The sequence below is a fragment of the Hemiscyllium ocellatum genome, chromosome 4, assembly GCF_020745735.1.
Source record: "Hemiscyllium ocellatum isolate sHemOce1 chromosome 4, sHemOce1.pat.X.cur, whole genome shotgun sequence".
Taxonomy (NCBI): Eukaryota; Metazoa; Chordata; class Chondrichthyes; order Orectolobiformes; family Hemiscylliidae; genus Hemiscyllium; species Hemiscyllium ocellatum.
Genome location: NC_083404.1, coordinates 112,475,293 through 112,501,484, shown reverse-complemented (window position 1 = coordinate 112,501,484; position 26,192 = coordinate 112,475,293). Strand labels below are relative to the sequence as shown.

Genomic DNA, 26,192 nt, shown 5'->3' with positions numbered 1-26,192 from the left:
TGGCACAACAATGAGTCACTGACAGTAAATGGAAACGTGTTCTGAGATACCTCCACAGGACTTATATTATGAGACAGAGACAAAGACAAGATATGGTGGGCAGAGGGCAGTATAGATGTAGGATAATGCAAATCATGAACAGAATGATTGACTGTAAAAGACCAAATTGCCAAATAAACTGTCAACACTCACTGTTGATGATCAGGCCTGAAGCATGATCAGTTTGGTCGTGCTGGAGAAATTTATATAAGTTTGGGTCTCTGATTCCAGAGGGAAATCGTAACGGATAAGAGGACAAAAAAAAGCATACAACAACAGCTATGTATTAACACTGTTTATTGAATCTGTTCGTACTCATGTATGTAATGTCAACTTAAATGCTGGGCTACATATTTTCCTTTACATCTTTTTATTCATAAATGCTCGTGCTCATTTCTACCCGTACGTCGGGCATTATGGACCCTTTTAACTTTGTACAATGAAACTTGGAAAAATAAAAATTTTCTTTAAAAAAAAACTCCATTCTCACTCTCCCAGTGGTCTGCCTGAGAGAATCAATCGATGGTAGCAAAGGAGCCTGTCTCCCAAACCCCAACCTTGACGTGGCCATATTTTTGGGATGATGGGAAAATCTGTTAATGGGAACAAAAACAAAAAAAAGAGTGTCCCCATTAGAGAGCTACCCACAAGGAAAAGGAAAATTGAAGTTCTTTTGAAAGTGTACTCTTTTTTTCCAAACGGGTTGTTCCCATTTATTTCAGAGCTTGAAGCTGTGTGTGGGACAGAACATCCCTATGAGTAAAACAATAGCTAACCACCAATGTCCCCACTATGGCCATATCTGCATAGTTCCCTGGAACATTGAACCACCTTCATTATTTTTGTTGAATCTACCGATAGGTCTCCCTTGGTATTTTATTAACAATGTATGAGAAGGAAAGTGTTACGGAATAAGTGTGACACGTAGAGAGTTAGGTAGAGCTTCTAATATATGGATAGTCTGGGCAAAGGCCAGAAAGGAGGTGGATAAATTGCCACAATACTGGATACACTGAATAAACTTTACCATAGTTACATGAGACCTATCCTGGCGAGAATCAGGTCGTGCTAAGTTTCAGATCTGATGCAAATGCACATGTTTCTCTTGTTCAGATCTTTATACTGACATTTTTAAAAAAATAATCGGTCATCTGTGAATGTTACATGGTAAAGGGAAACAAAAGAAAAAGTTAAAAAGGCACCAGAGCTGTATCATTAGTCTCTGAATTCATCTCCAAAAAGCTTAGGCCAGCTAACACCATGTGCTAAATCAACTTCATACAGGAATTTTCCAGGACTGCCTGAACGTAGGCCGAATCTGCAGTGGGTTTCCATAGAAACCGATAGACATCTTAATGATCTGCAGCCTAGGTGCTGCCAAAGTCACATGATCTTTAATTTCTCTTGTTCACCATTTGTTGCCGTAGTCTGTCCCTCTTTTTCTTTTCAATAAGTCTGCAAGGAAGAAAAATGAAAGAAACAAACAATGGATCACTGAATTATCACTCATTCCAGTACAAAAGACAGGTGTACTTTCTTTTTGAGCTCATCAAAATGAGACATCTTTGTGTGGACTCTAGCAAGGCTTTCCATTTCAAATACTTGAGTCAGATATTCCTGAGTCAGATGACAGACAGACACATATCAACCATGTGTCAGTGACAGTAATTTCACTTTGGAATTAAAGCTTGTGCATGAACATTTTATTCCAGAAATGTGAGCACAAAATTCTAGGCTGTCACTTAGGTGCAGAACTGAGAACTTGCTCAAGCTGATTAAATAGGCGTTATTTGCCCTCAGTCATCTATTAAATAAACTATGGCATTGAAGATAAACAGAAAATTTTGAATGAGGTATGGAGAGAGGAAAATAGAGGAAGAGAAAGGTTAGATTATGAAAGAGAAATTAACGTAAGGGACAAGAGAAAAATCAACATTTAATTTTTATTAAATCTGAAACAACCTATTACACGCAGCAATATGATTGAACAGCTCCAATTGTTTCCATTTTGGGGATAGTTAGGTTGACTAGCATTGCATTCCCTCATGAAAAGGTATTTTTATCGTTAGATTTCTGCTCTATCTGGCTATCTTCAGGTCTGAAGTGTGATGTACTGAACATGTGAATTCAGGAGATTCTGATAAATGAGGGTAATCTATGATTGAGATGCCCTTTGTGTGAAGAAATTAGTGACATAGCGTAAATCAATCAGCATGTTCTGGAGAATCGCAACTCACCTCATTACAATTTCACTCCCTAAATTTGCTGATTTGTGCATTAATAACAACATATGTTATTATCAAGCTGTTATTTTCCCAGCAATGTTTGACCCATTCATGAACCATTTGTGTGAAATTAGTGCTGTTAATCCATGTTGACTAGAAATGGACTGAGATTGCTTCAACTCATTTTAAAAGGAACTTTATAGCAATACCAACAATTTTCATCCCATCTGTCTGGCACAAGACTTGAATCTCAAAAGTAAATTGCCAATCCTTGAGAAGTTTCTTTACTGGGGCAACATTAGCAAGGATAAACAATAAATGTTCTCAGCATAAATGGAGTCCCTTTGGTGAGTGTTATTTATGATTCTTTGCTAAAGCAATGCAGATTAATCACACTGTCCCCTACCTTCCACTGATGCGCTTATTCCTTACAAACTCTTTCATGGAAAATTGATCAAACTAGTTGAACACACACACACACATAAATATTTTCGACAGACTTGCAATATCTATTTACCGTCTGTTTCTAGCTTCAGTTAGCTCCATCAGCTGATCTTGTGCAACTCGCAGTTCATCCAGTTGCTGCTGGTACCTGGAGTCACAGCCGTTGTTCCGTTCAAAACTTGACACCTGACTGGAAAGCTCATTTGTCCGATCGCGTAGTTGCTGGATGGATGAATAGAGGTTCTCATCGTCTTCCTCCTGTTTGAAGAATGTATACAATCTTAAAGCGTTCTGCTTGAATGTCACCCAATCAAGATCTCACACACACACATTCTAAATATACGACATTCTCCCGTGAAACTCCATTTCATATGGCCTCCAATAGCTTTTGGTTTTGATTTCACACAGGTCAATTAAAGCTGCAGTGACCAAGTTTGCTAAATTGTTGAAGGGAAACTCCAGAAATCTCACCAAAAGATTCATGGTGAAAAATGAATGTCTATAACTCATTGAAAGCAGGCTATCTGATGTAGTTGTGAGACAGAAATCTTGGATACAGGTTTAATATTAATAATATGTGAGGTTGCATGGAGGTTGCTAAAGTAATTGAATAGAACTTTGACAAGGGAAATCTTGCTGGGCTCTGCAGCAAGACAGAGGGAATGGAAATCTCTTCCAAAGAGCTGGCAGCAGCTTGGAGTGAATGGCTTCCTCTCTGTTGTAAGATCCCATGAAGTAGAATGCCAAGTTGTAGGAAATCGTGGCCAATTCTTGTGGCTTAGACAATTTCATGCATAGGACACCCAAGTGCACAAGCTTGAGCTTCAGGCTTCAGAGTTTGAGCAGTGTCTGGGTCACTGAAGGAAATCTTTCAGGCAAAGAAATACAAGGACTGCACATTCAGAGAGGTGGTCTCACGGCAAGTTAAAGGCAAGCAGCAGATCAGAAATGAGTGAATGCCAGGCAACCCAACAGAAACCGGCAGGTTATGTTGGAGTCCGCAGAGGTTCCAATAACCAACCGGTTTACCATTCTGGATATTGATGAGAGTGATAGATTGTTGGAAGTGTACAGCAAGAGTCAAGTCCATGGTTCTGAGTAGCTCAGCTGTACATGTAGGTAGGATAAAAAGGAGAAGGGTAGTACTTATTGAGATTCTTTTAGTTAGAGCTTTTCAACATGACTTCAAGATGGTTTGTTGCCTCCTTGATGTTAGGGTCAGGAATATCACAGAACAACTGCAGGACATTCTCCTTAGGGAGGGCGAGCAACCAGAGATCGCAGTCCACATTGGCACGAGCTACATAGATAGGAATGGATATGTGATCTTGGAATTGGAATTTGGGCAGCTAGGTAGAAAATTAGCAACAGGATGTCCCAAGTAGTAGTTTCCAAATTACTCCCAGTGCCACATACAAATGACTACAGAAAAAGGTAAGACAAATGAGTACATGGCTAGAAAGATGGTACAGGAAGGAGGGATTTAGATCCCTGAGACACTAGAACTGGTTCTGGGGAAGATGGCAGCTGTAAAAGCCACTTGGATTGTGTCTGAACTGAACTGAGATGGAGTCCCTTGTGGGGTGTTCTGCGAGTGCTGTTGGGATGGTTTCAACTAATTCAGCAGGTGAATAGGAACTAGAAGAGTAGATGAGAAAATAATACCAGGCTACACAAAATACTGGAAGAGGCAGATAGTACTAACATAGAGAATAGTCAGTAGATGGAGTCAGCATAAGGGAGAAAATAGTGAAGTCTAAATCAGAGTTACACTGCGTGCATGTGCATGCTCAGAATATTGGTAATAAGACTGGGGAGTTGCAGGCACAGATAGCAATGTGGGGATTATTACATTTGGTGATAAAAAAGACTTGGCTGAAGGAAAGGCTGATTTAGATGTTAATATTCCTTGATACAAGGTGTTCAAAAATGATAATAAAGTAAAATAAAACAGGAGAAGGTGGAGTTTTTGCTTTAGGAGAGCATTGCAGTACAGGAGAATGTTGATGTTACAGAGGGATCAAGGACAGTATAGATTTGCTTAAGAGCTAAGGAGAAAGAAGTGTGAATGACATGGTTAGGTGAACCATATAGACCACCAGCTAATGGCCAGTATACAGAGGAACATAGCTAGGTGAAAGTAAGGATTGCAGATGCTGGACAGTCAGAGTCAAAAAAGGTGGCGCAGGAAAAGCACATTACTCAGGCAGCATTCGAGGAGCAGAAGAGTCAACATTTCAGGCATAACATTGACTTTCCTGCTCCTTGGATGCTGCAGGACTTGCTGTGCTTTTCCAGCACCACCCTTTTTTTACTTGAGAGGAACATAGCTGCAAAAGAAATTACAGAGGTGTAAATATCATCGAAGGGACCTTCATTACCTGTATATTGGCTGGGACAGTGCTAATATAAGGGACAGTAAGGGGCATGTATTTCTAGACTGCATACCTGGTATGGCAACTGTACCATTCAAGACTGGAGATAGTTACAGAGAGTGGTGAACTCAGCTCAGGCAATCACAAAGGCCAATCTCCCATCTATAGAATCCATCTACCAGGCCCGCTGTCAAGGAAAGGCCACCAGCATTCTCAAAGATCCATCCCACCCTGACAATGCTTTCCTCCAACCTCTACCTTTGGGGAGAAGGTACAGAAGCCTGAACACAGTATCTACCATACTGTTGTTAGAATGCTGAATGGACTCTCAAACTCTTAGCATTCGCCTGTACCTGTGTCTTTGTTTTGCCACTGTTTACCTATTATTTGCTTATCTATGCGATTTAACTCTGTGATCTGCCTGTGTTGCTCGCAAGACAAAGCTTTTCACTGTGCCTTGGTACACATGAGAATAAGTTCAATTTTAATAAATTCAATTCAATTCAATTCAGGAAAGTTTCCTTCAGCAATATATGCCCAGTCTAACAGGAAAGGATGCACTGCGAGACACGATTTTTGGGAATGAATTGGGCCGAGTGAAAGATTAGCACATTTAAGGGATAGTGCATTATAAGGCTTATGATGATGGTGCAAAATGCCATGGGTCAATCTAGAGTAAGAATAATCAACTAGCAGGCAGCAGATTTCAATGGAGCAAGAGCAGAGCTGGACAAGATAGACTGAAATGAAATGTTGACTGGAGAAACAGTAGCTGTAAAACAGGCTACCTTCAAAGTGACTGGGTACAGTCAAGATGTGTTCCCTCATCAAGGAAAGGGTGCCTATGGTAGGTGTCTGATAGGAAATACAGCTGAGATCCAAGCTGAATATGGAAAGTTCAGAAGGGAAGAGAAAAAGCAAATACGAGAAACAAAGAAGGATGATGAAAAAAAGGACTGTCAACTAAACTAAAAGGAAATTCCAAAGCCTTCTATAAGCGCATCAATAGCAAAACAGTAGTAAAAGAAGGAATGTACTGATTAGTGATCAAAAGGATATTTACGTTTAGAGGGAAGAAACATGGCTAAGGCGTTAAATGTATATTTTGTCTCTGTTTTTACTCACAAGGCAGCTGCTGCTCAGACATGGTGACAGAGGAGGAAACTCCATTATTTGAGGTGTTTAAAATTGATCTGGAGGAAGTATTAGATATGCTTTCAGTACTTAAAGTTGACAAAGTACTGAGACCAGGTAAGATTCATTCAAAGATATCGAAGAAATTGGGAGCAGAAATTACTGCAGCACTGGGAATTATTTTTCAATCTCTCCTGGATTTGTAGATGGTGCCAGATGAAAAGAGAATTGTAAACATTATGTCAATGTTCAAAAATAGTTGTAAAGAACAGCATAGCAATGACAAACCAGGCTATTTAACTTTGATGCTGGGGAACCTACAAGAAATTATTAGTCACGTTGTAGTAACATTAAAAATATAGATTCATTCAAAGTTTTCAGGATAGATTTATTCAGGGAAAATTGTTTTTAACTACCTTGCTTGAGTTTTTTGAAGAGTAACAGAGGAAATTGACGGCTGTTGACATGGGAATATGTGGACTTCCAAAAGGATTTCGATAAAGTGTCACACAAAATACTTGTGGGGCAAATTACAGGTCAAAGAATAAAAGGGACAGCAGCAACTTGAATATAAAATTAACAGAAGGATATGAAACAGGCAGTAATGATTAATGGGTAGTTTTGGGGCTGAAGGAAAATTTGTGGCGGAGATTCCCAGGGGTCTGTATTAGGACTCTTAGTTTTCTTGATTTATATTGGAATTCAAGCTACAATTTAAAAGTTTGTCGATGACACTAAGCTTGGAAGACCCATAAATTGTGAGAAGGATAGCGTAGATCTCAAAATATATTGACACATTATTGGAGTGGATGGATAGGTGGCAGTTGAAATTTAATGTGGAAAAGTGTGAGGTGATATACTTCAGTGCAATGATCTTGAGAGACAGTTTAAAATAAAGGGTACTATTCCAAAGATATGCAGTAGCTAACAGACTTGTCTATGCATGTAAGTAATTAAAGATGTCAGGACAAGTAGAGAAAGGTAGCTGTTAATAAATCAAACAGTATTCACAAATCGGGGCAATGAGTACAAGAGCAGGGAGGTTATGATCAACTTATATAAGAAACTGGTTTGAAGTCAGCTGGAGTATTGTATACAGTTCTGGGAATTACAATATAGGAAAGATGTGAATGAATTAAAGAGAAAGTTCCAAAAGGTTTCAAAAGGTTTAGGAGTTTGGACAAAGTAAATGAAGAGAAATTGTTTCCACTTGAAAATAGATCGAAAATCAGAAGGCATAGTTTTGACTTGTTTTGCAAAAGAACCAAATGTGAGATGAGAAAAAGCTTTTTCACACAGTGAGTAATTAGAGTCTAGAATGCACTGCCTGGAATTGTGGTGAAGGCGTTGAAGACAGCATTGGATTATTGTGTGCAGAATTACAAGGAAAAGGAGGAAGTTTGGTACTAGGTAAAAATGTGCGGAGAGGCTTTCAGGTTCAATGGGATGAATGGTCGCTTGCTACACTTTAACAATTCTGTGAATCTGCCCCACCCATTCCTGCACTGCAGTAAAAGCAGTTGAGCCAGAAACAGTGAACTGTTTCAGGTCAGGGTTTAATTAGTTGTAGAGAAGGAGAGAGACCCCATGGATACTAAAAGAAAGGTTTTGGATGTAAATTTGCTTGCTGAGCTGGAAGGTTCAATTTCAGATGTTTCATCACCATACAGGGTATCATCATCAGTGAGCCTCTGGTGAAGCACTAATGGTATGGCCTGCTTTTTATCTATGTTTAGGTTTCCTTGGGTTGGTGACATCATTTCCTGTAGTGATGTCATTTCCTATTCTTTTTCTCAGGGGGTGGTAAATGGGATTCAGGTCAATGTGTTTGTTGATAGAGTTCCAGTTGGAATGCCATGCTTCTAGGAATTCTCAAGCGTGTCTCTGTTTGGCTTGTCCTAGAATGGATGTGTTGTCCCAGTCAAAGTGGTGTCCTTCCTCATCTGTATGTAAAGATGTTAGTGAGAGTGGGTCATGTCTTTTTGTGGCAAGTATATCTTTAAATACAGATAAGGAAGGACACCACTTTGACTGGGACAACACATTCATCCTAGGACTTGCCAAACAGAGACACGTGTGAGAATTCCTAGAAGCATGGTACTCCAATTGGACCTTTATCAACAAACACATAGAATCCAAGTCAATTTACTACTCCTGAGAAGAAGAACAGGAAATGACATCATCACAGCAGGAAATGTCATCACCATAGGAAATGATGTCACCGACCCAAGGAAACCTAAACACAAATATAAAGCAGCTGAAAATGTGTTGCTGGAAAAGCGCAGCAGGTCAGGCAGCATCCAAGGAACAGGAGATTCGATATTTCGGGCATAAGCCCTTCTTCAGGAAAGCAGGTCCTTCCAGCTCAGCAAATAGAAAGCAGGTCACTAACATCAGCGCTTCACTGGAGGCTCACTGATGATGTCACCTCGTATGGTGATGAAACGTCTAAAAATGAACCTTGCAGTCTAACCAGCAAACCTACATCCAGAACCTCAATCTTAGCTACAAATCTTCTCAAAACTTGCTAAGAAAGGTTTACTTCTTGATTATTGAGAATGTAAACTATTACATAGCTGCCATGCATTTTACAGAGTTTGGCAGCAAAGATTGCAAACAGTAATTCAAACCATTAATTTAAAACAGAAAGATAATCACAAATTCGTCTTGTATTGTTGAGATTGAGAATTCTTTTAGATAGGCAACCATTCCTGAGGACATGAGCAGTTGAGACACATATAAATATTAAATTTGGCCTGTTCAATCTGCCATGAGAGGGAGGTGTTGCTAGCATTTCACACCATCCTGCCCTTTAGAAGATTGTAGTGAACTGTCTGCTTGAACTGCTTCGGTTTAACTTATGTAGGTACACCTTTAGTTCTGTTAGGGATGAGGTCCGGCTTATGAACCAGTAGCATTAAAGGAACAGCAATAAAGCCCCAAGATAGTACATGATTTAGAGGAGAACATGGCAGTGTCCCATGAATTTGCTGCTCTTGCCATTCTATGCAGTAAAGGTTATGGGTTTGAAAGGTGCTTCTGAAGCACCCTTAGTGAGTTGCTACAGTGCACCCTGTAGATGGTATACACTGCTGTCATTGTGCACCGATGGTGGTGGGAGCAAACATCGAAGGTGCTGCAGGCTGCATTATCATGGATGGTGTCGAACTTCATGAGTGTTTGCAGAGTCACACTCATCCAGACAAGTGGAAATTATTCCATTATGTTCCTAGCTTATGTCAGATGGCATATACACTTTGAGAAGCAGCAGATGAGTTACTTGTCGCAGAATTCCCACCTCTGACCTGCCCTTTTGGCTGTAATGTCTACCCAGTCTCAAGGTTTGGAAATGATTATTTAGGACTGAGGACGGGAGGAATGTTTTCATTTAAAGGTTTATGAATCATTGGAACATTGAATCTACCCCAGGGAATTGTGGGTGTGTCATCATTGAGAATGGGTTCAATTTTTTCTGAGTTGTTTTTGAAAGTGCAATGTCATTGCATTTTATGGTGACTAACACGCCACACTTATCTGCTGAGGAAACTTGGCTGATCAGATGCCAATTATTTAGTTAAGAGCCAACAGTCACATTGGACAAGATTCTCAACCTATCACAGATCTCAATACTGGTGTTCTGCATCACCAGAACCTAAATAGAGGCCAGGAGCTACTGAGGGAGTGCCAGTTGAGGCCTAATTGGGATATCCAGAGGTGAGAGGGTGAAGAAATTTTATACTCTTCTAATGGGGTGGGGGTCATGGGGAGCAGACAAGGCAGGGTATACTTCTCAGATCCCACCCCTTACTCCCATTCTAGAAGTGGGTAAGTACCTCATCAGAGCTGATTCCTCAATTATACCTCCCCCTCACCACCTCCAGGGAGGTTAACATCACACCCTATATTTAAAGCTAACATAGATATTTGATCTCTCATGGGAAAAAGGGATTTAGGAAATGAGCAAGAAATGAGAGCTGATGTTGAAGATCAGTCAGAGTAGGCTTGCAGTCTACTCCTCCTCCTATATCTTATGTTCTGAAACACAAGCAAAGATGTTTTATGGAGCACTGCCAATGTAACCTCATTTGACAATCAGATGTGGTGGGCTAGGACTGTGAGCTGAACTGTGGATCAGTGTTTATTGACATAAGCAAGATAGTTTGGTAAGTTTTCAATCACATTATTTTAAAGACATAAATTGTGAAGTAATTCATTCCAGCAGTTACAAGTGACCCCACTGCTGCTGTGTGTCACTCTCTCTACCTGAAAGTGGTGGTTTCTGTGTTTGCACGAATGTGTGTGTGTGTTTGTGGTTTCCGGTTTAATCTGTATATGTGGTGCTGATCTCTCTTTATTTTCAAAAAAATTGATGGAGATCCTTTAATTACTTACAACATTATTATTTTCTGCTACCTGTGCATTGAGGTTATTTAACATGACCTTGTATCCTTGCCCTACTGGAGAAATGCAACTCACTTCCTTCAGATCAGCGCTGAGTTTAGGAATTCTATGCATGGCCAAATACAACCAGCTAACAGTCCTACCTAACTGCATCTGACTGTAGAATGAGGCTACATTACTACATCATATATGTGAGATTAAAAAATAGGTCTATTTCCTGTTTTAATTACTTTATATTTTATGTGCAGTTGTGATTAAACTCTTTACAAAGTTTTTTGGGAGTTTCCTTTTTTTACCATTTTCTTTGTACAAGCTAAGAAAGTAGTGTATAAGAATGATGCTGTGCCCCATGCAATCCATTTGACATGGGACAGGACTAGCATTTGGGTAAAACTTGCTTTTATTCATTCATGGAATATGGGTATCACTGGCTTGGCCAGCATTTATTGCTAGTCTCTAGTTTCACTTGAGAAGGTGGTGGTTAGCTGCCATCTTGAATCAAGTTAAAAATCACACAACACCAGGTTATAGTCCAACAGGTTTAATTGGAAGCACACTAGCTTTTGGAGCGACGCTCCTTAATCAGGTGATACAACCTGGTGTTGTGTGATTTTTACCTTTGTACACCCCAGTCCAACACCGGCATCTCCAAATCTTGAATCAATGCAGTCCATGTGCTGTAGGTAGACTCACAATACCCTTAGGGAATGAATTCCACTGCACCTAACTGTTTCCCTCTTTCCAATCATGTAGCTGAATGTGAGGAGAACAATATGCAATGTTAAGGAATGAAAAGCTCCTTGGTGATTTTGATACATGCTTCTTTCAAATGTACCACAGTACAATAAAAATAACACCTGAGAATCCATTTCTCCTGTACTCCAGTTCTCACTATCGTAGTTCAGAAATGAGTTTGCCATCAAGGTTGAGGGACACAGTGGACTGGGCATGTGAACTGGTGCAGAGGAAGGTGGTAGCATCAGCTTACTTGAGGGTGATATGACTGTCAACCTCAAGAGCTGGATAGGTCCCAGAAATCTGAGAGTGTCCTTCCCCAAGTCCAACATGTCATTGATCATTCTTTACTTGTGCTTCAGAACGTAAGTGAGAAGATGAGTAAATAGTATGCCCTGCTGAGACTGTTTCAGTTCAATACAACCATGGCTGAGCATCAACATCAGCTTCACTTTTCTGCTCACTCCTTTGATTCACAGAGAGGCCAAATATCAGTCTTTCTCAGCCTTAAATAAGGGGTTCAGTATTAACCTTACATGCTCTGTAAGAGGTAAAAGGGGAATATAGAAAAGTCCCTTGCCAAATTCCTGTGAAGGTTGAAATCTGAGGCTGTCTTTCCTTGAAAAAGGCATTCACATGATTTTCCTATATTGTTTATAGATACCTATTCCTTACACTGGGTTATGACTATAACATGCCAGGAAAGAGGAAGAGGTCAGGGCACCTTTAGCTCCAGTACCAATAAGTATGGAGGAAAACGTGTGTTTAATAAAATGGGAAATAAGACACCTTATTTAGAGCTTGGGGACATCATATTTTTCATATCATCCCTTGCACAAAGGATGAAGAAAGTGAATGCACAGCATGTCAAATATCACAAGCAGCACTCATGCTTTAAACAGATGGGACATCAGCTCCCAGAAGGACAGCTTAATAGTATCTCAATGCAGGAATAGTTACTGGTAAGGATCAAAAAAACATAGGAAAGCCCAAATCTTAGCTTTTCACTGCAGTTTTTAAATAATGAGCACATGAAATAATCTACTGAAAAAATCATAATTTTGAAGGTTACAAGATGTCTCCAGTTTAAAAGATTCTCCAGTGCATTTGACTCTTATTATTGGTCAAGAGCCCCATGATCAGTTTTAGACAGAGTAGCTACAGAGCACATGTCAACTCCAGTGACTCACTTTACCCAGAATGTACTACAGGGAAGATACAGGAACATATTCCCCCTGGTGGTGAAAAGATGAAATCATATAAAAACCAATTATCTCCATCTTCGATTGTCAGAACATCTAGTGGAAATCACCATTGATGGTTGAATCAGAACAAACAATTGTTGAGCCATTACAAATATGCTAATTTGCACATATTTTAGAGCAGTTTCTTGTTTCTCTAACAAATTCACAAAGAAAAAAATTTATCTTATCATATTGTCAGTGGTATACATGAAGAGTATAAGTGACCATGATTTGTGATGAATTTTGTGGGTAAAAATCTGTAAATGCCAAATTCTTGACATAATATCCCATCATTAATACCATTCCAGGGTCAAGTATTGATAGACATCATGGTCAAAGCAGTATCACTGATAGTGATCGATGGATATCTTATACTTCGTATTGCTGTCACTTCTGAACACTAAAATTTACAGTGATGGACTCTAAGAATAAGTACCAATGACCTGGATGTTGTATTTGTGCTGAAAGATGGTGAAGTTGCTTTTGAAGAATTTTAACAAAAGAAAAGTGTCATGAACAATGATGATCACTCCTTGTTTCAGAATTACCACTAGTTGCATTCAAGGAAGGGTTATCATCTTTTAGAGCAAGGACAAGGTAGTTCATTAACTCATTAATGCCCTTTTGGATTTGCAGTCAGGTTGGCACTCACTTTATGATTTTCTTTTCTTGCATTGGTATGGTGTTTAATATATATTTGAATCAAAAGTTAGATCTCCGTGATGGTGTAATTTTGTTTCTTTTGTCATTGTTATTCATTTTTATGTTTTTTTTTAAACACAGATACAATGTATGTAAAGTACATTTCTGTTTGGATTAAAAAGTAAAATTGATTGATTTATTGAATCAATTGGACTGTCACAATTGAGCATCATTATGCTGCGATGCAGCCAGCATCTCTGGTACCTGAACATGGAAAGCCAAACAGAGAAATCTGGGACTTACTACAATTGATACTCTGCATCTTAACAGCATCTTCACAGATGGAAATTTAAAGATTCTCTTGAGTTGGTGGGAATTCCCATATTTTATCCCACCACAAGAAAATTTGAAAAAGTTGCACCTCATTGAATGAGATGTAACTGTAATTTTTAATGACATACTAAGTCATAATTAATACCAGGTAATAACTCTGGCCCTAGAAAACTAAGTTTATCTTTGAAAAGTTTTAAGTTTCTCCACTATTATAGAAACCATGTATTTTGATTGCAAATAATAAAATGTTGTTTATGATATTACAGGTTCTGGCTTAATCTTTTGTGTATACTCAAATCTTTATTTTTGCTCTTCATAAGATGATTAAAAAGTGAAGAATAATTTACTCCCTCATTTGCTATCTTTGAGAAACGAACTGGTTATTTAATGTTCTTGATTATATTACTGTTACTGGACACTAGAGATCCCTTTAGCTGCTACAGGAATGAAATTAACATGGAAAAAGATGAAATTCATTCAACAGAGACTTTAATGCTCATCTTTGTTCAGTCAGAAGTGAGAATTGTTGCTTTGTAACTGACCACGAAATTTGAGTAAAGAACTTTATGTACAATTACTTATTAATACTCATAATGGATTCCCTGGGTAAGTTTTTATTGAGTATGGATCCAAGTAGCATGGCAGTTCCTTGTCATGATTATGCTGGAAATTTCAGTTAATCAATTTCTGATTCACTTGCTGCAGAACATTTAATGGACTAAGGGCAACACATTGACTGAGCATCAGTTGTCAGCAGTTGATGAAATCATCATTTCTCCTATTCTAAAGAAGGAGGAACAGAAATCCCTCAGAATGGCAGTTTGAAGTTGTAAATAAAAAGAGCGATGGTTCAGGTCAAGGAGAAAAAAATATGTATTCTTACTTTTTACCCCAAATAAACTTCCTCTGATGTGGATATTCCAAAGCAGCTCTTAGTATCTGGAGCCCTGCTGAGGTATTGAGATTATTTCAAGGGAACAGCAGTCTAACGTTATCTTAAAAACATTCTCCTTGAGAAAAAGGTTAACACCATTATGGAGTATGGAGTTTGCTGGATGCTGCATAGAACTCAAAACAACAACCTGAGCATACACTGCTTTGAGCTTTCCAGGATTTCAGGTGCTCACGATTGCATTATTGGTCCCTAGGAGTGAGGATTTATTACAAAATATATGAAGGATTCATTGATTATTGTTTCACCGAGAGGATTCTCTGAAGAATGAACTCAAGTGTAAGAATATACCAATGGATTCAATGGGTAAGAATCTATATATGATGGACTTTGGAAAACACATAGGTGAGTGATTCTTTGCATAAAACTAAATTTTAAATGATGCAACAGATAGATGCCAATCTGTGAATTATCATGATTAGATTTTTTTTGTGAAGAAATTTTGTTTTACTGAGCAGTACCATCATTATCCACATCATATAAGGTTAATTTGTTCACTATAGTTCAAAAACAAACCTTTACCTTGGCATTGACTATCTCAATGTGAACAAGTAGAGAGGCCAGCTCCAATTCCTCACTGTAACTATTTTTCAGAGGCACAGATCTGTAACCTGTAAATACAACAAGATCTTGCCATTCATCAAGGCATTACAGATAGTCAGTGGCAACTACAGCTCAGAAAAGTACAATGCAATCTCAGCCCACCCAATATCAACATACACAAACATGCACAGACATGCACACACACCCTCACTTATGATTTGTGAACACAGCTTGGCATTTACACAACAAGTTTGATGTTTGGAGATTTATAACTGCACAGTAGTTTAAGTATAAAGGTATGCAAGGTCATTCATAAAAGTAAAGTTTCAACTCAATTAGAATAATCAGTGAAGCAACTGCATTTAAACTAAATGCATGCAATAACTGGTCTCCATAGATTTGAGAGAACTAAGTGAGCATTGGTCTTTATATGTATAAGTATTCATGTTGATACATGAACAACATGATATGTATATCACTGATTCAAGGGCCTAGCTTAAACATCAAGCCCTCTATTGACAGTAACCAAAAATGAGTTTGAAGCAAGTTAATGTACAACCCTGACCATAGATGTTCAGAATCACAGTAACAGTAGCTGTCCTTGTCAAATAATGCAAAATAAACTTCTCCCTTTGATAGACCAGGTATGCATTTATTCCCACGATTGATGAATTTTCTTCTTGATTATTTGCCAGTGGTGAATTCAGATCTAATGATAAGATTTTTTTATATTCACTTCTGGAACATGGACACCGCTGGCTGGGTCAGCATTTATCTCCCATCCCTAGTGCCCTTGTGAATGTGTCAAAGACATTTTCTGAATATATTTTAAAGTTAATTTCAGGTAGATGAGAGGTGTGGTATCCTTCCTGATGCAAACAATTTGTGAAAGTGTGGTCTTAAAAAATAGTGAGAATTGAGAAACTGTGAAGGTGCAAAGAAACCTGGATGTCAATGTTAGAAATAATGGAATGCTAATGCACAGATATAAAAACAAATTTTAAAAAGTGCTAGTAGAATGTTATCCTTTTGGGAGAAAACCATGCTTCAAAAACAAGAAGCTGTACTTATATAGCATCCTTTTCTTAAGATGTTTCTAATCGCAAATAGTTTCTACCAGTCCTTATGCATGTTGAGATTATAGACCAAACCAATAAAATCATTAACTCAGCAGAAGCTATTTAAGCATAAATTCTTGACTTTGCTTAATTGACCTCTTTAAGTGGTTATAATAAGATCTACTTTCGGGCATCTCCCCTGTCAATATCTCAATGTTCACATAGATAAAATTAAGATATGTGCTCTATTGTTGATTTTTGTCTAACTGATTGACGCTTATATAGGACTGCAGGAACAGTTGTTCTTTCAAAGGATATTTCTGAGGGAGTGGGCTTTTTGACAAGAGTACTACATTTGCCATTGTTATTATACAGCTCATTGATGATTCAGTGAGCGGTGCAGTGCTAATGTCCCTACCACATGGCCAGGATACATGGATTCAAATCCCAACTGCTGCAGAGGTCTGTCATAAAATGTCTGAACAGGTTGGTTTTAAATGAAAACAGCTCATTGGTTACATATGTGTTGGCCTGGGCAGTATCAGGGGCCATAGAGAGTGGTTGGGGATGCATGGGTATGCATAAAGTTGGCATAAAGAGGACAAGGACAGGGAGGCATAAGTTGGTATTTTTAAAAATTCATTCACGGGATGTGGGTGTCACTGGCTGGCCAGTATTTATTGCCCATTCATACTTGCCCTTGAGAAGGTGGTGGTCAGCTACCTTCATGAACCGCTACAGTCCATGTGCTGTAGGTAAATGCACAATGTCATTCGGGAGAGAATTCCAGGAGTTTGACCCAGCAACACTGAAGGAACTTGCAGGTGGTGTTTTTCTCACATATCTGCGACCCTTATCATTTTGGGTGGTAGTGATCATGAGTTTGATTAGATTTTTTTTTAGATTAGATTAGACTTACAGTGTGGAAACAGGCCCTTCGGCCCAACAAGTCCACACCGACCCGCCGAAGCGCAACCCACCCATTCCCCTACATTTACCCCTTGCCTAACACTACGGGCAATTTAGCATGGCCAATTCACCTGACTCGCACATCTTTGTGACTGTGGGAGGAAACCGGAGCACCCGGAGGAAACCCACGCAGACACGGGGAGAACGTGCAAACTCCACACAGTCAGTCGCCTGAGTCGGGAATTGAACCCGGGTCTACAGGCGCTGTGAGGCAGCAGTGCTAACCACTGTGCCACCGTGCCGCCCACTATGGGGAGATACTATCTTAGGAGAATTGGTGAATTGCTGCAGTGCACCTATCAGATGGTTCACAATGCTTCTACTGAGCAACAGTGGTGGAAGGATTAAACGATTGTGGGTGTGGTGCCAACCAGGTGGGATGCTTTGTTCTAGATGGTGTCAAAATTTATGAGTGTTGTTGGAGCTGCACTCTTCCAAGCAAGTGGGGTGTATTCCATCACAGTCCTGAGTTGTACCTGTAGATAGTGGACAGGCTTTGAGGAGTCAGGATGTGAGTTTTGCAGTCTTCCTAGCCTCTGACTTGATTTTGTAGCCACTGTATTTTTTTGGCTAATCTAGTTCAGTTTCTGGTCAATGGTATTCTCCAGGATGTTGATAATGGGGAACCCAGTGATGGTAACACCAATGAACATCAAAGGATGATGGTTAGGTTCTCTCCTTTTTGAAGATGGCCATTGCTTGGCATTTCTGTAGTGTGAATGTTATTATTACCAGTTATCAACCCAAGCCTGGATATTGACTAGGTTTGTTGTGTTTGAACATAGACTGCATCGGTATCTGAGGAGCTGAAAATGGTGCTGAACATTGTGCAATCTTCAGTGAACATTGTGCAATCTTCAGTGAACATCCCCACTTCTGACATTATGATGGAGGAAAGGTCATTGATGAAGCAGCTAGAGATGGTTGGACCTAGTACACTCCACTGAGGTATTTTTGGATTAGAATTAGAATTAAGTTTATTTCACATGTACTCACACGAGTACAGTGAAAAGTTTACAAAGTCACCACTTACGTACAAAAGTACCAAATCTTAGGAATAAATTAGAAGAACAGAATAATAAAAAATTAATAATTACAGTCCTTGCAAGCAAGTAAAATGGAGCAGACGAATCCACTGAGTCCACTGCACTCTGGCTCACCTTGAAGTTCTCAAGGGTGAGAGTCCGTACTGGCTTCATTCAAGGCTGGGGGTCTGTGCTAGATTCACTCGAGGATGGGGGTCCGTGCTGGCTTCACTCGAAGCCGGGGGTCTGTGCTGGCTTCACTCAAGGCCGGGGGTCTGTGCTGGCTTCACTCGAGGCTGGGGGTCCGTGCTGGCTTCACTGAGGCTGGGGGTCCGTGCTGGCTTCACCCAAGGCTGGGGGTGCGTGCTGGATTCACCCAAGGATGGGGGTCCGTGCTGGATTCACTCGAGGCCGGGGTTCCGTGCTGGCTTCACTCGAGGCTGGGGGTCAGTGCTGGCTTCACCTGAGGCTGGGGGTCTGTGCTGGATTCACCCGAGGCTGGGGGTCCGTGCTGGCTTCACCTTAGGCTGGGGGTCCATGCTGGCTTCACCTGAGGCCGGGGGTCTGTGCTGGCTTCACCCGAGGCTGGGGGTCCGTGCTGGCTTTACTTGAGGCTGGTGGTCCGTGCTGGCTTCACCTGAGGCTGGGGGTCCGTGCTGGCTTTACTTGAGGCTGGGGGTGCGTGCTGGCTTCACCCGAGGATGGGGGTCCATGCTGGCTTCACCTGAGGCTGGGGGTCCGTGCTGGCTTCACCCGAGGATGGGGGTCCGTGTTGACTTCACCTGAGGCTGGGGGTCCGTGCTGGCTTCACCCGAGGTTGGGGGTCCATGCTGGCTTTACTTGAGGCTGGTGGTCCGTGCTGGTTTCACCTGAGGCTGGGGGTCCGTGCTGGCTTTACTTGAGGCTGGGGGTGCATGCTGGCTTCACCCGAGGATGGGGGTCCATGCTGGCTTCACCTTAGGCTGGGGGTCCGTGCTGGCTTCACCTGAGGCTGGGGGTCCGTGCTGGCTTTACTTGAGGCTGGTGGTCCATGCTGGCTTCACCTGAGGCTGGGGGTCCGTGCTGACTTCACCTGAGGCTGGGGGTCCGTGCTGGCTTCACCCGAGGATGGGGGTCCGTGCTGGCTTTACTCGAGGCTGGGGGTCCATGCTGGCTTCACCCGAGGATGGGGGTCCGTGCTGCCTTCACTCGAGGCCGGGAATCCTGGAGCTGAAATCACTGACCTCCAATCATCTTGTGCCAGGTGTAACTTCAACCAGTGGAGAAATTTCCTAGATTCCCATTGATTCCAGCTTTGTTTGGGCTTGATGCCACACTTGGTCAAATGCATTTTGATGTCAATGTCTGTCACTCTCACTTCACATCTAGAATTCAACTCCTTTGTCCATGCTTGAACCAAGGCTGTAATGAGATCAGGAGCTGAATGGCCCTGGCAAAACCCAAACTGAGCAGATTATTGCTGAGCAAGTGCTGCGTGATAGTTCTGTAGACGACACTTCCCATCACTTCACTGATGATTGAGAGAAGACAATTGGTAGGGTTGGATTTGTCCTGCTTTTTGTGTACAGGGTATACTGGGGAAACTTCTCACACTATCAGGTAGATGCCAGTACAGTAGCTGTACTGGAACAGGTTGGCTATGGGATTAGCAAGATGTGGAGCACAAGTTTTCAGTACTGTTGCTGTAATTTTGTCAGGACTCACAGTATTTGCAGTATATTCGGCCATCAGCCATTTCTTGAGATTATGTGGAATGAATTGAATTGACTGAAGATTGTATTATGTGATGCTGGGCCCCTCTGGAGGAATTGGATCATCTACTTGATATCTCTGGCTGAAGATTGTAACAAATGCTTCAGCCCCTTGCATTGATGTGGGATGGGGATATTTTGTGCAATCTCTTCCTCCAGTGAGTTGTTTAATTGTCCACCACCATTCACAACTGAATGTGGCAGGACGACAGTGTTTAGATCTGACTCTTTTGTTGTGGAATTGCTTAGCTGTGTTCTATCACTTGTTGTTTATGTTGTTTGGCAGGTAACTAGTACTATCTTGCAGCTTCATCAGATTGACAGCTCAATTTTAGATATGCTTGGTGCTGATCCAGGCATACCTTCCTGCATTCTCCATTGAACCAGAGTCGATCTCCCTGATCGTAATGGTCAAGTGGTTAAGGGTGGCATGGTGGCTCAGTGGTTAGCACTGCTACCTCACAGCACCAAGGACCAAGGTTCGAGTCCAGCTTTGGGTGACGACTGTCTGTGTGGAGTTTGCACATTCTCCCTGTGTCTGCATGGGTGCTCCAGTTTCCTCCCACAGCCCAAAGATGTGCAGGTCAGGTGACTGGCTGTGCTAGATTTCCCATAGTGTTCAGGGATATGTAGGTTAGATGCATTGATCAGGGGTAAATATAGGATAATAGGGTAGAGGAATGGGTCTGGGTGGATTACTTTTCAGAGAGTTGGTGTGGACTTGTTGGGTCGAAGGGTCTGTTTCCACACTTTAGGGATTCTATGGACAACATAAATGGACTACCATTTCGATGGAATGGGGTATTTGTTAGGCATTGGATTGCAGAAGTTGCTAGAGTATGCTTCTGCTGCTCTTGATGGCCCACAGTGCCTCACAGATGCCCAGACTTAACTTGCTAGAAGTCTGTCCCATTTAGCACGGTGATACTGCCACACAACATGACATTTTCTCAGTGAGATGACAGGATTTTGTCTCCACAAGAATTGTGTGTGGTCACCCTTACAAATACTGTCACGGATAAATGTATCTGCAGCCGTCAGATTTGTACTTGCAGAATTACATTTTATTTTGCTCAAAAACAACAGGAATCCATGTAAGATTCTGTAAATCCCTTTTTAGATTAGAACCAATCTGAACTTTGGGGCACCGACGGCCTCACACAGGGATCCTCACTCCCTCAATGCATTATCTGGGCCAACATGCCACCTATTGTTAAATTTCACTTGAGAATGTAACTTTAAGAAAGTTCTGGGATTTACATATGAAAAAAAACTGAAACCAACATAATCATTCTAAAAGATGAGAGACTTAACAAACGGGCCTTTTCAATGTATAAGTTCAGTTGCATCACACTGTAAACATTTGCTACAAATTTTGTGTCCTATCATCTTATGCTCCACAACCACCTGATGAAGGAGCAGCATTCCGAAAGCTAATGCTTCCAAATAAACCTGTTGGACTACAACCTGACCACAGAGTTATTGAGTCATAGAGGTGTGATTTTTAACTTTGTACACCCCATCCAACAACGGCACCTCAAAATCTTAGAATCAGTATGTGAAAACAGAAAAGATGTGAAACTAGTTTCCATGAGTATCAGTGCTCACTGGCTGTGTTTATCTGTAATGCTAGGCCAGGATCTCCCCGACTGTAGGTCGGGATTCCACTGTCTCCCCATCTGATTCCATTTGGTATAAGATTGGGTGATGTGGTTGTGATATAAATGACCTTTTCCTAACAAATATTACAGTTATTTATTGAGATGTAATTCATGGATTAAATTAAAATAAATTGTGTGCATAGTGTTTATTTCAAAATGGCATGGGAAATATAATGCATATTTAGTAAAGCAGCCTATGTTCAAGAAGATGAAACAGCATTCGATTTCCATTGACACAAAACTTAAAATGGGTCAAACCCCCAAGCAGAAAATAGCTTTTGTATAAATTGAAATTTATCCTTTGCGTTATTCTCCAGAGACATGGTCCCATTTAAACACTGTGCTGTGATATTTTTTTAAAAAATGCTTGTTGCTTTGAATTGCTCAATTCTGTGTTCACAAAAACAGTGGCTGAGATATGAGAGGGAAATCTTTGGAAGCATAATGCTCCTAATTTGGTCTGAGGCCTAGTAGAAAGCCACCACAACCAACACCATTTTTTCATTCATTCAAGGATATTGACTTTTCTGTCTGGGTGAGCATTTGCTGTCCAATCCCAACGACCCTTCATTCTTTGCTCTCCTTTGGTCTCCAAAACATTCCATATCAATTCAGCCTATTGAGTAGGTGGTCATGTCACTGTTTATCTACAAAGAATCTATCAATCAAACAATGAGTTACAGAGACATTCGGGGATGCAAGTCCCACAAAATCACCCATAATTCACTTTCAGTCTGGCTCATATGCTAAGGAAAAGGAGATGGCAGATAATGTGTTGTGCCAAGAGAGAAAGACTTACTCTGGCTGTGACATATGTTGAAGTTTTAAATAAGTCTTTCTGCTTATCCCAGTGAGCCATTTGCCCAGCACAGGAAGGACAGAATTAAATGGGTCACTGTTGCTATACACAGCCTTGGATAATTGAGTAGTACTTAATGGAGATGCGGGGTTCTCACTGACCAGCTGAAGAGTTGATGAGAGCAGTACTTTGTATCTTTCTGGTAATGGCTGCCATACTAAATACCCCTCACACACTCTACTAAACAGTGCCAAGACTTCACCAGGGTAAAATACCCTGATGGTAGCAACCTGTCCACTGAGAGCCGCCAGTCAGAGGTCAGCAGATCTGACAGAATGACAGTGTTACTGGGATTGGCAGTAATTGCCCACTTTGAAGTTTGGAAACCAGCCATAGTTGAATAGTGGCTAGATTGAGGTTGTGAAGATTCGGGGAGGTCAGCTCTTGATGCCCCATCACCCTTTTCAATTTCCCAATGCGAGATCCATCATTCATTCATTGAGTGCCTTTGAAGGGACTACAGACTCTGCAAACAACATTGCACAGGATTGTTTGTCATATTCCCTACATGGCAAACTTATCCCTTGATGGGCAGAGGATGAGACACTTAGCTAGGGCAGTAGCTGGGGATTAAATGGGATGGAGTTGGTCAGGTGATAGATTACCCACTTGCCATCCCCCCCCTTTTCATTAAATGTGCCCCACCACCAAACTCATCATGGTGAAAGGGAGCACATTAAATACCACTCAATTTATAATCCAGCCCACCACAGGGAGAACAAGGGCTGACAAATATCTCTGAACTAAATCCATGTTCTAGCAAACGTGAATGCGCACTGTGCTGACAATATAATCCCAGAATTGTCATCCCTCACAATGTCAAATTTATTAAAAACAGTTAAATAATATTTTTCTTCCTAGGATTCTAGTTACCTGTTTTAAGGCATTTAACAGGATAGGTTGCCTGAGCGAGGAAGTTGGGGTCACTGAACATGTCCTCATCGTACACGATGAACTTCAAAAAGGCAAACTCGGGGTTGTTGATGTCAAAGACGAATTGCTTGAACAGCCAGACAGGATTTAATCCATTATCCGCTGGAGCAAACATAAAACAGAAAGAGATGCACTCAACTAATGCTTTCAAAAACATTTCTTTTCACTGTGCTCTTCACGTTTCTCCTCCCTTTTACCTGAATTTTCTCCTGAACATTCTGCATAATTCCAATAAACAGACATTCCTTACCTGCCTTTTCCCAGCAGGGTTGGTGACCAGAGCTGGAACCTTGGCTGATGTTCCCCTTCTTTTTGAAGTTAACTGTATCAGTTAGGCTGAGCTCAACACAGACCAGCTACTAAAATTGGTGACCATTCTGGTCTGCACCACTCAATTCAATACTGGACAGAAAATTTACCAACTGAGTAAATGGTGAATAATACATTAAGTATGCACATAAAACTGACAGCATTTTCTACAACATGATCACTGGAGGAGTCTCACATATGTTTCATAGCAGAAGGTACGTTGTATAAAAGGGCTTCATTTAACAGTGACTCTCCCCTCATTTTGCCAATAGCTGAGTAAGTAAACATACAGAATAGGGCAAACCTGTGCCATATAAATCAAAGCATCCCATGATTGGTCATTCACTTATCTGCTGTCAACTAGGACAGTATAAAGATGTGACAATTCATACCAGTGTCTAACTTCTTCCTTTTAAAGACGAAGCAGCAGATTTGCTAAACTGTTTGTTGGAACTCAACAGTGCCTGCTAGACTCCTAACCTGGTTGACATGCACAGACAAAGCTCACAAGGGGAGAATGACAACATAGTGAGGGCTCAGAGATTTGCCAGTGCATACGGAACTCTTTGCCAGTGTATATGAAAGTGAGTACTGCAGATGCTGGAGATCAGAGTCAAAAAGTGTGGTGCTGGAAAAGCACAACTGGTCAGCAAGGACCAGGAGAGTCAACATTTCGAGCATAAGCTCTTCATCTGAAACTCTTTGCTAGAAAACAGGTGACTCCCAAGGGAATGGACAAACACTGAGAAAAACAAATATGCATTAAATCAAAACGGAAGTATTATAGTAAGGGGCAGATTATACAAGATGATTAGAATGGTTCATTTATGAAAGTAGGAGAAGCACACAATGGATCTGCCATATTTTTGTGGTGACAGTTATTAAGTGATATTTTGCAGTGTGTATCATTGATGGGCTATAGCTTTTGTACATACTCATGTTTTGTATATTTACAGAGTAATGGGTGCAGAAAACTGAATCATTACACAAGAGAAGGTGCTCTTCTGATTTTAGGAAATTCAAAGGAAATTCAAAATTAAGTAGTACGTTCTTCCTGAAAATCATATTTTAGGTGTATTTAACTCATCACTGGAGTTTTCCCTGTTTTATGCCTGGGTCTGTTGCATGCTCATTTTTAGAGATTCCTTGCGATATATGGAATTTTCCTATCCCAGGAGATAATGAGGTGGGTAGTGAGAAGGGGAAATAAGTGGGTGAGTTGGCCTTGGAGAGATACTCCTCACCTTCTCGCCATCTCACCAACCAATGTTGGTTGAGGAGATTCAAGGACGGCTTCCTCAACTCTCCTGCAATTTAAGTTCTTAAGTAGTCAATTAATTGCCACAAAGGTCTCAACTCTCCAGTTATGTGGCCCAGCACTCCCCTCACCCCCATCCGTTTTTCTGCATCATAGGTGGGACAAAAAAGGTGGCCTCCTCTCTAATTGGGAAGCCAAGAATACTTGCCTAGTGCATCTGGGATGCAGCCACCACAAAAGACAAAGTGAATGTGTAAAATTGTTCACTTGAGTAAAAAAACATAAAAAGCAAGATACTTATTAAATGACGAGTAACTGGGAAATGCAAGTGGCCAGAAAGACCCTATTGTTCTTGTTCACAAGTCAATTATAATTAACAGACAGGTGCAGTAAACAAGTAGGAAGGCAAATGCTAAGTTGGCCTCATCACAAAGGGATTTGAGCACAGGATGAAAAAAATCGTGCTGCAGTTGTATAACTCATTACTAACACTTCATCTGGAGCACTGTGCACAAATTCAGTACCCTTATTGAAGAAAGGATATATTATCATAAAGGGTGTACAAATGAAGGTTGACTAGATCAATTCTGGACATGGTGGGATTTTCTTATGAGGAGAAATTGAGGAGACTAAATCTAAATTCTCTAGAAATTCAAAGAATGTGGGTGATGATATGGAAACTTATAAAATTCTTTCAAGGCACAACAGAGTTGATGTAGATAGGATGTTCCCCTGGCTGGTGATTCTTGATGTCATTATTCCTCAGAAGTCTCAATTACTATCTTGAATTGGGTTGATTATTGAGATTTCATAGCCTTGGGACAGAATTCCAAAGATCCACCCTCTCAGTGACTAAATGTCTCCTTATCAAAATCTTACGTGGCCTACTCCTTAAACTGAGATTATCTCTCCTGCATCCACCCTGTCATACTCTACAAGAATTTGATAAGTTTCAAAGAGGTGACCTGTCATTCTTTGAAACTATAGGCATACAGACTCACAGTCTCTCCTCTATTCCACTCCATCTATACAGCAAGTATGTTCTTGCTTAGAAAAAGAAACCAAAACAACTCACAGTTGGTGAGGTCTCAATTAAGGCTCTTAACAACAACAGCATGTCTTTATTCTTATACTAAAATCCCCCTGTGATGAAGGCTTTCATTCCATTTGTCATTTGAATTACTTGCTGCACCTGTATGCCAATTTTTAGTAACTCTTGACCAAGGACACTCAGGTCCCTGTGAAACAATCTTACTTCCCAGCTTCTCAGCAATTAAGAAATATTGTGATTTCTTCCTTTTT

At 40.7% G+C, this 26,192-nt stretch overlaps 1 protein-coding gene across 2 annotated transcripts in view; it reads right to left on the bottom strand.

Annotated features, from left to right (window-relative positions):
• Nucleotides 1–319: 319 nt before the first annotated feature.
• LOC132815071 (1-phosphatidylinositol 4,5-bisphosphate phosphodiesterase gamma-1-like) overlaps nucleotides 320–26,192 on the bottom strand; it is a 203,018-nt gene continuing 177,145 nt past the window's right edge. For both annotated transcript variants that reach the window (XM_060823772.1, XM_060823773.1), the window contains exons 29-32: nucleotides 23,264–23,425; nucleotides 15,047–15,135; nucleotides 2,782–2,966; nucleotides 320–1,494 (exon numbers count right to left, since the gene is read on the bottom strand). In XM_060823772.1, the coding sequence (XP_060679755.1) occupies nucleotides 1,434–1,494; nucleotides 2,782–2,966; nucleotides 15,047–15,135; nucleotides 23,264–23,425 (497 nt within the window). In that variant the 3' untranslated portion in view covers nucleotides 320–1,433. The remainder of the gene's footprint in view (nucleotides 1,495–2,781; nucleotides 2,967–15,046; nucleotides 15,136–23,263; nucleotides 23,426–26,192) is intronic.